Below are 15,746 nucleotides of genomic sequence, written 5' to 3'. Positions count from 1 at the left end.
TCCCTCTCAATCCCATTCTCCTGCCTTCTTCACATACCCCTTTCTGGCCTTACTAGCCATGAACCTATCAACCTCCAGTTTAAATATACCCAATGACTTGGCATCCACAATTCGGCAAAGAATTCCACAGATACGCAAGGCTCTGGCAAAATAAATTCTTTCACATGTCTGTTCTTGAGGGTCGTCCCTCTATTCTGAGGCTGTGCCCTCTGGTCCTAGACTCCCCCACTATAGGAAACATCCTCCCCACATCCACTCTAAATCGGCCTTTCAATATTCCAGATTCTCCTCAACCTTTAAAACTCCAGTGGGTATAGACCCAGAACCCTGACATGTTCCTTATACTTTAACCCTTTCAGTCCTGGAACTATTCTCTGGATCCTCAAACGTCTCCCATCCCCACTCACTCTGGAACAATCTGTTACACCACCCCCGCACGTCTGGTATGCCTACTCTGAAACTTCATCATTCTTCTCCTTAATAATGGACTCGAACATATTCCCGAACACTAAAGTCCACCTAACTGTAATATAATTTCCTTTCTTTTGCCTCCCTTCCTTCTTAAAGAGTGATGTAAAATTTCCAATTTTCCAGCCCTCCAGAACCATTCCAGAATCTAGTGATTCTTGAAAGATCATTGGTAATGGCTCCACCATCTCTTCAGCTGCCTCCTTCTGAGTGTAGTCTATCAGATTCAGGTGACTTATCAATCTTCAGACCTTCCAGCTTCCCAAGCACCTTCTTGCGAGTAGTAGCAACTACACTCACTCCTGTCCAACACTCTCGATTTTCTGGCATACCGCTGGTGTCTTCCAGTGAAGATTGATACAAAGTGACATTTCCAGCGGTCCAATATCCACTCCTCATGTTGTGGAAAAAAATAATCTTTTGATGTCCTTCTTTTATATTATTGACTGGCCTATATCTCATCCTTTCTCTCATTGTTGTGCATTAGTTGCTTCTAACTTCCCACTAATTTTAGCAATCTTATGTGCCCCCCCTTTTTCTTTCATGCTATCTATGACTCCCTTGTCAGCCATAGTTGCCTAATCCTCCCTTCAGAATACTTCTTCGGATGCATCTACCCTGCACTTTCCAATTTGCTCCCAGAAATTCCAGCCATTGCTTTTCTGCCCATTCCCTTCCAATCAACTTTGACCAACTCCTCTCTCATATCTCTATAGTTGTCTTTCATTTATATATATATGTTTGTGTATATAGTTAAATGATCTCACTTTTAATGACTTCATTACCTCACTTATTGCAACTGGTTTACATTTGCATTTGCACAGTTTATTGTCGTCTGTGTTCTGTTTCATTTTGCATTGATCCTGCTACAGTTACCATTCTACAGATTTATTGAGTATGCCCAGAAGAAGATGAATCTCATGTGGTGATATATATACTTTGATAATAACATTTACTTGAAATTCACTCACCCAGAAAACTCAACGCTTCAGGATTCGCCGCCGGTAACCCGGCGATCAAATGCGCAGGCGTCAGGGTCGATGAAGTTTCCCCGGATATCGCGCATGCGCTCAGTTCGCGAAAGGCTCCGGAAGATCTGCTGCAGGTAGGAGTGGGGTTTTCATCGGTACCGGCGTCTGCACTTGTCTGAGGGACAATTGCTGTGAGCCCAGACACGCCGTGGCCCCGCAGCCGGGGTCACTTCCGGCCTTCTCTGCCTCCTTCAGTTCCACGTTCCGAACCCGGGCTCTGGGGAGCTTCGCGCTGAGCGAAGGTACGGCGCCATTTCTACGGCGCATGCGCTTCCCTGGGACCTGTCTCGATCGTGGGGGGTTCTGGATTAAGAGGCGGCCATGGGTGACACTACCAACGCTTTCCCTGGCAGGGCATAGGGCTGGATTAGAGGTGCTGGCAGCGGACAGATCTCACAGACACTTTCCCGCTCCAGCTATCTAAATCCAAGCATTACGAACTCGGAACAAAACAATGCCCAGTTAGCTGATACTGAACCTCGCTGTAACTGATTTCAGAGCTCACCATACAGACCAACATTATCTCATCTGAAATGCTGACTTTCACTTATTTTTGTAAATCTCTTTACAGGTTAGAAATTAAAAAGAATTTGTGCACGGGGATCTCAAACGCAGCAGCAAGTCAGTTTTCCTGTCTCTCTCCGGATACGTAAAGAGTGACCATATATTCCCTTTGGAACTCCAATATTTCTGTTATTGATCGTTGGAGATAAAAAAAATCTCATCTCAGCTGGAAATGTGTTTTTTGTCTGAAATGGTTTACTGTTGGAACTCAATGAAATCGACAGGAACCAGGTGCTGAGAACACACCAGCAGTTGTTCACTAGAGATCAGTTCTTCAACTGCAGTGATTGTATGAGAGGTTCACCATGTCTTACATCTGACTTAATGCATTGCTAGAGAATTGATAACCATTGTGGGACAGTATTCACTCATTGGCTGACCTGTGGACACACCGGTGAGTTCACACTGAGCCCTGTGTGTCAAAGAGGATCTATTCAGTCATCCAGCCTGAGATATATCAGCAAGTTTACTCCATAGTGAGATGGTTCACCTGTTCTGAATTTGGAAAGTGATTCATTCTGATATCCAAACTGGCAAGACGGTAGAAAATTCACACCGGTGAGAGACCAATCACCTGCTCAAAGTCTACAAACTCACTCATCCCACATACAGACTGTTCACACTGGGGAGAGGTCGTTTACCTATTCATACTGTGGGAAGGGGTTCACTCGGTTATCTAGCCTGTTGGCATACCAGTCAGTTCAGACACGGGAGATGTTGTTCCACTGCTCAGACTGTGGGAAGCAATTCACTCATTCATCCAGCTTAGAGAGACACAAGCGAGTTCATACTGGGGAGAGACCATTCACCTGCTCAGACTGTGGGAAGGGATTCACTCAGTCATCCCACCTACAGAGGCACCAGCACATTCACACTGGGACGAGGCCTTTCACCTGCTCAGAATGTGGGAAGGGATTCACTCAGTCATCTGAACTAAAGGTACATCAGCGAGTTCATACTGGGCAGAGACCGTTCACCTGCTCAGATTGTGGGAAAGGATTCCTTCAGTCATCCCACTTACAGACACACCAATCAGTTCACACTGGGGAGAGGCCATTTACCTGCTCAGATTGTGGGAAGGGATTCACTCTGTTATCTCACCTACATATACACCAGCGAGTCCACACAGGGGAGAGGCCATTCGTTTGCTCAGACTGTGGGAAGGGATTCGCTCACTCATCCCATCTGCAGCGACATCAACGAATCCACACTGGGGAGAGGCCATTCACCTGCTCCGATTGTGGGAAGGGATTCACTCAATCATCTCACTTACAGACACACCAGTCACTTCACACTGGGGAGAGGCCATTCACCTGCTCAGATTGTGGAAAGGGATTCACTCAGTCATCTGACCTATTGGCACACCAGTCAGTTCACACTGGAGAGGGACTGTTCACCTGCTCGGATTGTGGAAAGGGATTCACTCGGTCCTCTCAACTGAAGGTACATCAGCGAGTTCACACTGGGGAGAGGCCGTTCACCTGCTCTGAATGTGGGAAAGGATTCACTCAATTATCCCACTTACAGGCACACCAGCGAGTCCACACAGGAGAGAGACCATTCAACTGCTCAGATTGTGGGAAGGGATTCACTCACTCATCCCACCTACAGAGACACCAGTCAGTTCACTCTGAGAAGAAACCATTCACATGTTTGGACTGTGGGAAGGGATTCACTCAGTTATCCCACCTGCTGACACACCAGCGAGTTCAAACTGGGGAGAAGCCATTCACCTGCTTAGACTGTGGGAAGGGATTCACTCGGTCAGCTCAACTGAAGGTACACCAACGATCTCACACTGGGGAGAGGCCATTTACCTGCTCAGACTGTGGGCAGGGATTCACTCAGTTATCCCACCTACAGAGACACCAGTTAGTTCACACTGGGAAAAGGCCTTTCATCTGCTTAGACTGTGGAAAGGGATTTACTCAGTCACCTCAACTGAAGGTACATCAGCGAGTTCACACTGGGGAGAGACCATTTACCTGCTCGGATTGTGGGCAGGGATTCACTCAGTCATACTGCCTACAGAAACACCAATCAGTTCACACTGGGGAGAGGCTATTCGGCTATAGTGATGCCTGACGTTGTGAACTTCAGTTCTGAAAGTTGTCTCCACAATTGTTTTTGTTTCTTTGCACATTGGGTTTTTGAACGTCTTTTTACAGGTTTTATTGGGGTTTTAGTTTTGTGGCTGGCTGTAAGGAGACAAATCTCAACATTTAATATTGTGGATTTATCAGAAATAAATGAGTTCTATTTTAATTCCTGTACATTTGGTCCTTATTGACTTCGTAGTGCAGTGTGTGTATAGTAGAGAGGCCATTCTGCCCCCTGCTCCCAGTCAGTGTACTTTTCTGTATCTATGTTCACTGAGCTTCCCCTTAAATCCATCCCTGCTGTTCACCTCCAGCTGCCCCTGTAGTGACAGGTTCTGAATGATCAGCAATCTAGATAAGAAGTGATGTTACTGATCAGTGGTCTCTGACAACTTGCTTTTCCTTTGAATTTTATTTCCATGTGCACAGGGGCAACAGTACAGCCTCTGTCACCGAACTGCTCTGAAAGCTCTGCTCAGAATAGTCAACTTTATATGGATATTGGCTAAATGAAAGTTTGTGCAGCTTCTAATCCTTAATTGCATACATAGAATGCTTATCATGTACATTCTTATAGGGAGTGATAAACAACAAAACTACATGTGATTTAAGCCCTTTATTTGCATTTAAACTGATAAAAAGCAACTAATTATATCTTAGTTTTAGTTAGTTATTAGAAAGTGTTTGCTTGTCACTCCTTCAATGGCATCTTTCTCTTGTCTTGGTCTGCTCTCATGTCCTTTGATGTCCATTTGTCTCCATGATGTACAAATGACAGCTGTTCTTCCAAGTGTTACGTACCCCGTAACTGGGTTGCCAAACCAGCAGAAATGGACCACTGAGTTGGAGTCTGGATTACTGGAACTAAGAAAGTTTTACTAAAGAAATAAGCAACACAGTACTCTAATAGTAATGATTTAAATGCAACAGGTTGGCAATGAGTAAACACACATGTACACAGAACTAGGATAATAGGATCAATCAAGCTCTATCGCAGTCTAGGGGTAAATGACCAGTTTCAAGTGATGCAAAGTTCAGTTCAATTGAGTTCAGTTCAGTTCGCAGTAATCACTGTTGTGCCGCTGGACGGGGAAAAGGAGAGAGAGCGAAAGCGAATGAATATTCAAAATGGATTCCACACAGACCTTCGATATTCCTCGCAGTTAGCTTTCGGGCAAGTCCTTGGTAATATCTTCTGAGGTCACCGACTGTGATCCCTCCGTTCCAGATACGATCGTTCTTCTGCGGTGAACCCAGCACCCAGGCAAGGGCGGACACACACACCAGGTTCCCGCCGATCTGTACCTTTCTACCCTGTGCCTCTATGGCTGGTCCCACGACCAGACCTCCAACAACTCCCACCAACTAGTGGGGGGGGGGCACACCGCTTTCAGGGTCTCATTACCTCGTGGAGTCATGTGTCGTGTCTTAACCAACCTGCCCCTTTTTATCCCCTTGCTGGGGTATCGCCTGTCCATCACACTTCAAACAGTTCAGGGTTCAAAAGGAGCCAGTCTTGACAATACTCAGACCGGTGTCTCCTTCCGTTAAACTCTCTTGTCTCTTCATTAACATTTCCAAATACTGCTCCATTGTCTTACTTATCTCTCTGTCCTGAAGACAGGTGGCAGATCAACTGTTGATCCCACTGGTGCTAGCACAGGACAGTTAACATCTTAGTCTATGTGTACTTTTGTAACCCTCTTTCGTCACACCCCTCTCCTTTAAGGATTTTTACCGGGGTAAAAATTATAAGCATGAATACATTATTAGATACACACAAATATACATCTTCATCAGCTATTTGGCTAATACAGAGAATTTTAAGTTGTCAACACCTGGACAGACAGTCAGCAATCACACTTTCCGTTCCTTTTATATGTGTTATTTTAATAATCCTCTAAACCAGGCTCCAACTTAGCAAACTTCATAGTGGCCGAAAACACTAATGAATTGTGATCAGTGTAACCTCTCATTGGGTTTCGTCCCGGACCACGATAACAAGGGTCGTCCCATCCCGACTTAGTTTTCTTTCGCAAGGGCTTAGTAGGAGGGGGAGGGGTAGTACCCGCAAAGTTATTGCAAAACTTCCTACAGTACCCCACCATCTCCAAGAGCCTTCTGAGGGCCCTCTTGTCTGTCGGGGTTGGGATGTCAGAGATAGCCCACACCTTAGCTTGCATCGCTGCCAGTTGCCCCTGTGTTACCACAATTCCCAGATAAGTGACCTTCACGTGGCCGAACTCATTTTTTTCAAGGTTCACTATCAAGCTGGCTTCAGACAGCCGTATTACATCGCCAATATACACTTCTGTGTTCTTTAGCCCTTTCGTCACTGAATTACTCATTCTATAGGGGTGTTGCTCACTTGGCTGACCTCGCCTGACAAACACCACCCAACGTCCCAGTTTTTGCATCACCTCAGGACAATCAAACACACGTGTGCGAGCCGTTTAATTAGCTCTCCTAAAGGGTCGCTTTGTTCGGGATTAAGGGAGAGACCTTATCAGCAGAGCTGGCCAAAACAATAGCCTTCTCCCATCTGGTCGGTACCATACTCATCTCTTCAAAATGGATTTTCTCCTTATCAGGAGTCACCCTAGCTTCATTGATTTCTGCGCTAACACCAACTAGGTTTGTTAGCATATCAAAAGCCTGTGACCGTCTCAGTTCGCATCTGCAATAATTAATAACATCCTTCCTGCTGTGCAGCCAGAAATACTCTCTCATGGCTCCGCCAACTGTTTCCTTCAGCACCTCAAAATGTCCATCGAGGGGTACCTTGTGGGCCAGGTTAAAAATCTCATCCCCACAACGCTTTTGCACCACCCCCCATTCCTCATCTGCGGTACTTGGTCTCCCTTCCCTCCTTAGCACCTCCCCCTTCGCACCATAATTCACTGGCGTCCTTCCTAATTCTGTTTCACAGAGAGCTGTTTCCTCATCTCGCTCCTGTGCCTCTATAAACTCCTTCTTTTCTAATGATAAATCTACCTTAATTTCCCCACTTCCTCCTGTTTCATTACGCTCCTTCTTTTCACTTTCTACCCCCTCCTCGTACAAGGCTGGTAGAAACATCTCAGCAGTCTCTCTGGACATACAGCGAGTCACTACGCAAACAGGATGAACCTGTGAGTCCATGGGCAGGGCCTCAATGCTGGCAGGCTGGCCTGTCAATCTCACTGCCAAGAACACAATTCCCCCGGCGAGGTCATTACCGAGCAAGACTTCCACGCCTTTCATCGGTATTCGGGCCTCACCCCGATCGTGACTAGTCCAGAGACCAAGTTGCTTTGTAGGTGTACCTGGTGCAAAGGCACTGCTTCAGTCCCTTCCCCAATACCTTTGACCCTGACCTCCCCAGTCTGGGTCTCTGAACTAAACTCTAACACACTCTTCAATATCAATGACTGACACGCTCCCGTGTCTCTCCAGATCCGCACTGGAACTGGGTTTAACCCTTCCTTCACCGACACCAATCCGGCCGAGATAAACCTCTCGCGCCCTTCCAGAACTTTGGCAGACCTTCCCTCTCCTAGCGGTTCGTTTACCAGCTCGATACAGCCAGTCGAAATCGCCGTTTTTCCTTTCCCCGTCTCCTTCTTTGGGGTAAAGCACCTTGACGCAAAGTGTCCGACTTTCCCACAATTATAACAGACGACCCCAGGAGACTTCCTACCAGACTGCTCCTGGTCTACCTTATCCTTCTCACTAGTCCCCGGCTTACTTACTGACATTTCCGGCGGACTCTCCCCGCCGTCCTGACTACCCTTCTGGTAGCCTTAACTCAGGGCAAACTTCATTTTATGCGTCAACGTGTACTCATCCGCTAACTTAGCAGTTGCGGCTAACGTGGCTGCCTTTTTCTCATCTAGGTAGGGTCTCATACCGCCAGGGACACAACCTTTAAACTGCTCAATCAGGATCAGCTGTAGCAGTCTGTCATAGTCCCCATCTACCTCCTTCGAGGTGAACCAACGCTCACAATATGTCTGCATCTCACGGGCAAACTCTAAATACACTGCTTCCTCGCATTCCGGAACCTCTGCCGGTATTCCTCCGGGACCAACTCATAAATCCTGAGGATGGCCTCTTTCACCACCTCATACCTCTGGGCATCTTCCGCGGACAAAGCCGAGTAAGCTTGTTGGGCTTTTCCTTTAAGTACACTCTAAAGCAAAACAGCCCTCTTATCCCTCAGCCAGTCCTGACTTGTAGCAACTTTTTCGAAATGGAGAAAGTACCGATCCACATAGGTATCGTCAAATGGGGGGAACCAGCCAAACCTCCTGGGTCGCCCTGAACCCTCCACCTTGGTTCGGCATGGGCCCCTGCTCTGCCATCATCTTTAACCTCTCCAGCTCGAATTCCCTTTCCCTCTGTTTCTCTTCTCGCTCCAACTGCCTCTCTCTCTCTTGCCGTTCTAACTGTTTCTCTTCGTGTTCTAGCTGCCGTACCCAGAACTCGTGCTCGCGTCTCAGTTTTTCAAGCTGTACCTGTACTGCGTCTCCACCAGGTTTTCCAATAGATATCACCTCCAGCTCCCCTTGGGGAAACACACCTTTAGATACATAGTGCTCTACGATAGCTCTGTGTATCTCCTCTCTCCTCATCGTCGACTTCCCCTTAACAAGATTCAACCGTTTGGCCACAGCTGCCAATTCCGCTTTCCTGGCATCCTCTAATGCCTCCAAGGTCGGCGACTTCAGAAATTCCTCAATCTCCATCTCTGCTGTTTGCCTTTTCTTTCTTTCGGGAATTTTAACCCAATCAATTTACCCCATCCCAAATTTAGCACTCAAAATCGCGGACGAGAACCCCACTTATGTTACGTACCCCGTAACTGGGTTGCCAAACCAGCAGGAATGGACCACTCAGTTGGAGTCTGGATTACTGGAACTAAGAAAGTTTTATTAAAGAAATAAGCAACACAGTACTCTAATAGTAAGGATATAAATGCAACAGTTTAGCAATGAATAAACACACATGTACACAGAACTAGGATAATAGGATCAATCAAGCTCTATCGCAGTCTAGGGGTAAATGACCAGTTTCAAGTGACGCAAAGTTCAGTTCAATTGAGTTCAGTTCAGTTCGCAGTAATCACTGTTGTGCTGTTGGGCGGGGAAAAGGAGAGAGAGCGAAAGCGAATGAATATTCAAAATGGATTCCACACAGACCTTCGATATTCCTCGCAGTTAGCTTTCGGGCGAGTCCTTGGTAATGTCTTCTGAGGTCACCGACTGTGACCCCTCCGTTCCAGATACGATCGTTCTTCTGCGGTGAACCCAGCACCCAGGCAAGGGTGGACACACACAGCAGGTTCCCGCCGATCCGTACCTTTCTACCCTGTGCCTCTATGGCTGGTCCCGCGACCAGACCTCCAACAACTCCCACCAACTAGTCGGGGGGGGCACACCGCTTTCAGGGTCTCATTACCTCGTGGAGTCGTGTGTCGTGTCTTAACGAACCTGCCCCTTTTTATCCCCTTGCTGGGGTATCGCCTGCCCATCACACTTCAAACAGTTCAGGGTTCAAAAGGAGCCAGTCTTGACAATACTCAGACCGGTGTCTCCTTCCGTTAAACTCTCTTGTCTCTTGATTAACATTTCCAAATGCTGCTCCATTGTCTTACTTATCTCTCTCTCCTGAAGACAGGTGGCAGATCAACTGTTGATCCCACTGGTGCTAGCACAGGACAGTTAACATCTTAGTCTATGTGTACTTTTGTAACTCTCTTTCGTCACACAAGTACCTTCTCTGCACAGCTGCAGAGTATCTTAATCTTTGCTATGCCACGTCTGCCATTGGAGGGAACACTTGATTGCCCTGCAGACTGAAAAAACTGATCTCAGATATTTCCCATCCCCTAACCATCAGGAATGAGGAATTTTAACTCATATTTCCAGCTCTTCAATGTTATGGTCCATTTTGTCGTTTTCCAATTGGTATGTAAAAGTACAGTCCAAACTTAAAGTATTTTTTTCTGTCACAAAAATAAATAATTAAATGGTACAAGAGAGGAATAGTGAGATAGTGTTCATGAACCATTCAGAAGTCTGATAGTGGAAAGGAAGGAATGTTTCTAAATAACCGGGTGTGGGTCTTCAGGCTCCTGTACCACCTCCTGATGACAGTAACTAGAAGGGGCCATGCCCTGGATGGTCCTTAATGATGGATGCTGCCTGATTTCATGCACCTCTACAAGGTCACCCCAATCCCAACCCTTGCTAGTTTTAGACTCGCCTGCCCGGGGGAAAAGGGTAGTCCATATCTCCTAATTTTAAACACTTGTTTTCCTACACCCCAAGGAAGAAAGAGCCAACCTGCTCAACATCCCTCCACAACTCAGTCCCTAGAGTCCCAGCATCATCCTTGGAAATCTCCTTTGCTCTAGCATAATGGCATTGTGGGGTTTTGCAAGAACCATTCACTTTGGACATACCGGTTCACTTCCATCCACCACCCTCCCTGTCACGGCACTTCCCCTGCAACCACATTGTTCTTGTAAGTGATACGTCAAGAGTAGGGAACTTGAATGTTCCTTTTGGAATCAAGGCCTGGCTAACACATTTAGGCATCCGTTAGTCTTGCGAGGCCATGGATCTGTGCCTGGAAAGTCTTCACTCTCCAGGGCACAGGCCTGGGCAAGGTTGTATGGAAAACCAGCAGTTGCCCATGCTGCAAGTCTCCCCTCTCCACGATACCAATGTTGTCCAAGGGAAGGGCATTAGGACCCATAGAGCTTGGCACCAGTGTCATTGCAGAGTGTGTGATTAAGTGCCTTGCTCAAGGACACAACACGTTACCTCGGCTGGGGCTTGAACTCACGACCTTCAGGTCACTAGTCCAATGCCTTAACCACTTGGCCATGTGCCCACACTAACACATTTAGGGAGCCTTGATTATTCAGGGATATCGAGACTCGGATTAAGATGAAGGAGGGCAGTTTGAATCTAACAAGATGCTTGCGGAGTATGAGAAATGCATGAGAACACAAGATAAAAATCAGGAGGGCTAAACAAAATTTAGTTGCTCTGGCTGACAAGGCAAAGGAGGATCCCAAGGGCGTCTTTAGATATATTCAGGACAAAAGGTGTCATAAGATGGGGGGCACTGGGTGTGGACCCAAATGCAAGACACAGACACTGAAGTACAAGGAACGGGACTAGGATTGTAGAGATAGTAAGGTGTGACAGGAAGAAACGATGTTGGACATGACACAGGCCCTGGACGAGACTAGGATGCAGGGCCTGGGCTAGGACACAGACAAGAAACACAGAACCCGGACAAGGAGCCTGGACTAGTGACATGGAACTCCGGAACCAGAGCCTGGACAAGGACCCAGAACCTAGGTCTTAGTTGGCACTCGGAACCTGCATCTTGACTCAGAACCGGAACCTTGGAGTAGGCTAGGACTCAGGACAAGGACAGGACATTGAACTCCTGCACAGGACAAGGCACGTGGACAGGACGAGAACATAAAGCCTTGACTTGGACAGGATGAGGTTCTTGGATGTGGCTTGGAGAGGATAAGAGACCCCAGCACAGTACGAGGGAACCCCAGCTAGGGCTAGGCGAGGTACTCCTGGGCTGGACAAGGCACAAGGACAGGACGAGACCCTGAAGCCTTGACTTGGTCTTCAGGAACGCAGAACAGAGAGCCTTGGTCTTGGGAGACAGGAACGCAGAACACCCTGCCAGGACCCCTTCTTGCGAACAGGACGTCGGGCCAGGGCTCATACACAGAACACAGAGAGACATTTCCCAACACAGGGTAGCAACAAACAGCCAGACCTACCTAGCGAAGGCGTGGACACAGAGACAGCTCCTAACACAAGGTAGCGGCAAACGGCTGGACCTACCTAGTGAAGGCGTGGCCACAGAGACGGTTCCCAACAGAAGGTAGTGGCAAACTGCCGGGCCTACCTAGCGAAGGTGTGGACACGGAGACGGTTCTCAACACAAGGTAGCGGCAAATGGCCGGACCTACCTAGCGAAGGTGTGGACACATAGACAATTACAAACAATGATAGACAGTTCCTCATCTAGACACAGCAAGGCTCCAGTCTTGCTCCAATGGTTGCACTTGACAGCAGTGCAGGGGAAGGTTGCAGGCCAGATTGCCGTTACCCTGCGAGGTGAGGCTTCAAGTGAGGCAAGAATTCAAGCACTGCTTGCAGGGCAAGGTGACAGACACTGGTTGCAGGACAAGGCTTCTGTCATGGTCCGATCCATGAAGTCAGCATTCCGGTTCATGGTCCGGTCCATCGACCCTAGCTCCAGGTTTTCCCATCTATCCTGTTCCTGTTGAGTACTAATTGAGGCAGCTGGTTCTCGTTGGGGCTGGCTGCATAAATACCTCCAGAGACTGGGCCATGGCTGCTGGATTGTTCTTGTCCTTACTCCTTATATCCCTTCCCCTGCCTTCTGTTTCCTCGCCTGAAGCCTTGCCTTGTCTTACTGGTAACTCTCTCCCCACCTGAAGTTCTTGTCTCACCTTGCATTGCCTGAAGCCTTGACTTGTCTTGCCGGTAACTCTCACCTCACCTGTAGTTCTTGTCTCGCCTTGCATTGCCTGGAGCCTTGCCTTGTCTTGCCAGTAACACTCACCTCGCCTGAAGTTCTTGTCTCACCTTGCATTGCCTGAAGCCTTGCCTTGCCTTGCTGGTAACTCTCGCCTTGTCTCGCCTGAAGTCTTGTCTTGGAGCCACCCTGAACCTAGCTCCCTTCATGTCCCTTGCCTCCGTTGGGTAAGTCAGGCCACATTGCCGTTACCCTGCGGTGGGTTCTGTCCCTTCCTGTCCCTTGCCTCCGTCGGGTAAGTCAGGCCAGATTGCCATTTCCCTGCGGTGGGTTCTGTCCCTTCCTGACCCTCGCCTCTGTCGGGTGGAGACCGCGTCCTGCCCAGGTCATCCGCGCCCTGTCTAGGAGTACCGCACCCTGCCCAGGAGGAGCTTCAAGACCCCAAGCCTCGAGCCTCTCCCCAAGCCAAGCTTCCAGACCCCAAGCCTCAAGCCTCTAGTCTCAAGCCTTGCCTCAAGTCTCTGGTCTCAAGCCTCGCCTCAAGTCTCTAGTCTCCAGCCTCGCCTCAAGTCTGAAGACTCCAGCCTTGTCCTGCCTGCCAGCCAAGTTACATCCTTGCCTAGTTCTGGGGTCCGAGCCAGAGGCAAGACCCAGGTTCTGGGTCCTTGTCCAGTCTCTAGATCAGAGTCCAAGCCGGGGCTCCTAGCTGTCTAGTCCAGTCCTGTTCTGGGTTCCCGGTTTTCGTGTCCATGTCCCAGCCTTCACCCTGTATCCTAGTCCTGTCCCTAGTACTTCAGTGTCTGTGTCTTGCACTTGGGTCCGTTCCCAGGCACCACCTTATGACAGCTTCAGGAGGAAGGGGACAAGAAGGGATTCAGACAGGGGGTTTTGACAGGAACAATTCAGCAGCCAAGCCCTGGTCTCCAGAGGTATTTATCTGTCTGCCCAGATGAGAATCATGTGCCTCAATTAGAGCATCCAACAGAACAATGGAAAACCTGGAATAAGGATCATTGAACCGGACCGTGAACTGGAATGTGGACTTCACGGACCGGACCGGACCATGATAGTCAACCTCTCCCCGCCCCCCCGCCCCCCATGGGAGCCTCCTGGTGACCAAACAGGCTTGGGGGGGGCGGCATTCAACGGGAGGGAACCCAGGCTGGCAAGAGTAAAATGACAGTGTCTGTGTCGCTGGGTCCATATTTGTTCCGTCATAAGGGGGGGCGCTAGCGGCGGACCCAAATGAAAGACACAGATGCTGAAGCACTAGAAACAGGACTAGGATTATAGAGGTAGAAATGTGTGACAGGAAGAAGCAATGCTGGACATGACACAGGCCCTGGACAAGACTAGGATACAGGGCCTGGTCTAGGACATGGACTAGAAACATGGAACCCAGACAAGGAACCAGGAACAAGGAGCCTGGACTAGTAACACGGAACTCTGAAACCAGAGCCTGGTCAAGGACCCAGAACCTGGCTCTTGGTTGGGATTCGGAACCTGGGACTTGACTCGGAACCAGAACCTGGGTCTAGGCTAGGACTCAGGACAAGGACAGGACATGGCTACAGAACAGGGCGCAGAACTCCTGCACAGGACAAGGCACATTGACAGCACGAGAACATAAAGCCTTGACTTGGACAGGACGAGGTTCTTGGATGTGGTTTGGACAGGACGAGGTTCTTGGACGTGGCTTGGACGGGACAAGAGACCCCAGCACAGGATGGGGGAGCCCCAGCACCGGGCTGGGTGAGGTACTCCTGGGCTGGGCAAGACACAAGGACAGGACGAGACCCTGAAGCCTTGACTTGGTCTTCTGGAATGCAAAACACAGAGCCTAGGTCTTGGGAGACAGGAATGCAGAACACAGAGCCGGGACCTCTCTTTGGGAACAGGACATAGGGCCGGGACTCATACACAGAACCCAGAGAGACAGTTCTCAACACAAGGTAGCAGCAAATGGCCAGACCTACCTCGCGAAGGCGTGGACACAGAGACAGTTCCAAACAACAATAGACAGTTCCTCATCTAGACACAGCAAGGCTCCGGGCTTGCTCCGACAGTTGAACGACAGCAGTGCAGGCAAAAGTTGCGGGTGAAGCTTCAGGCGAGGCAAGGCTTCAGACGAGGCAAGGTTAAAGACACTGGTTGCAGGGCAAGGCTACAGACATTGGTTGCAGGGCAAGGTTTCAGAAGGAGGGGCCAAGAAGGGATCCCTACTCGCCAATAAGAAATTTATGGAATATATCACCACCAGATTAAAAGATTTTATAGAAATTAACGATAACGCCGAGGTGTCAGATTCCACACTCTGGGAGACATTAAAAGTTGTAATTCGTGGGTATATAATTTCATATGAATCCGCTGTTAAGAGGAAGAGAGAAGGGCGATTATTGGAGATTGAGAATACTCTCCCAACCCTCGAAGCGACATACCAGGCTTCGAAATCCTCTGGAGATTATAATAAAATAATGGAGCTTAAATATGAGTACAATTGTATCTTGGGTAGTCAAGTAAATAATCTCCTCTTAAAATTAAGACAAAAGCATTTCGAAATGGGGGACAAGCCTGGGGGGCTCCTGGCACAGCAGCTCAGGGGTGCCCAGGCCCTAAGGTTAATTCATTGCATTAGATCTAGGGTGGGTACCCTGTTAACTAATCCTAAGGAGATAAATGACTGTTTTAAAGAATTTTAAAGTGAACTCTACACCTCTAAATGCAATGCCACTCAATCTGATTTGAATTACTTCTTTGACTCTGTTGTAATGCTGAGACTTAGTGACTCTGCTAGGGAGGATTTAAATTCTGACTTCACATTGGAAGAAATTACTTCTGCCATTAAGTCATTTCCCTCCGTCAAAGCTGCTGGGCCGGATGGATTTGGCTGTGAATTTTATAAGAAATCCTGTGATATCCTTGCCCCACTTCTCCTCAGAATGATATCTTGCTCTAAGAGAGATAAAGCCTTGCCTAGGACATTGTATGAGGCTAACATTTCCCTCATTTTGAAGAAAGATAAAGAGGAAACAGACCCGGCCAGCTATAGGCCCATTGC

At 48.3% G+C, this 15,746-nt stretch overlaps 1 protein-coding gene across 1 annotated transcript; it reads left to right on the top strand.

Annotated features, from left to right (window-relative positions):
* The first annotated feature begins 2,694 nt into the window (after window positions 1-2,694).
* On the top strand, window positions 2,695-4,311 carry LOC140186249 (uncharacterized). Its single transcript, XM_072240284.1, has one exon. The coding sequence runs from the start codon at window positions 2,778-2,780 to the stop codon at window positions 4,146-4,148; it is 1,371 nt and encodes a 456-aa protein (XP_072096385.1). The 5' UTR covers window positions 2,695-2,777; the 3' UTR covers window positions 4,149-4,311.
* Window positions 4,312-15,746: the final 11,435 nt, after the last annotated feature.

This window comes from Mobula birostris, chromosome 22, assembly GCF_030028105.1.
Source record: "Mobula birostris isolate sMobBir1 chromosome 22, sMobBir1.hap1, whole genome shotgun sequence".
Taxonomy (NCBI): Eukaryota; Metazoa; Chordata; class Chondrichthyes; order Myliobatiformes; family Myliobatidae; genus Mobula; species Mobula birostris.
The sequence above is the reverse complement of the archived record's forward strand: the minus strand, read 5'-3'. Positions and strand labels throughout refer to the sequence as shown.

Bases quoted from the DNA above. Each gene is read 5' to 3' on its own strand.
- LOC140186249 (XM_072240284.1), top strand. From the start codon at position 2,778: ATGTTGTTCCACTGCTCAGACTGTGGGAAGCAATTCACTCATTCATCC.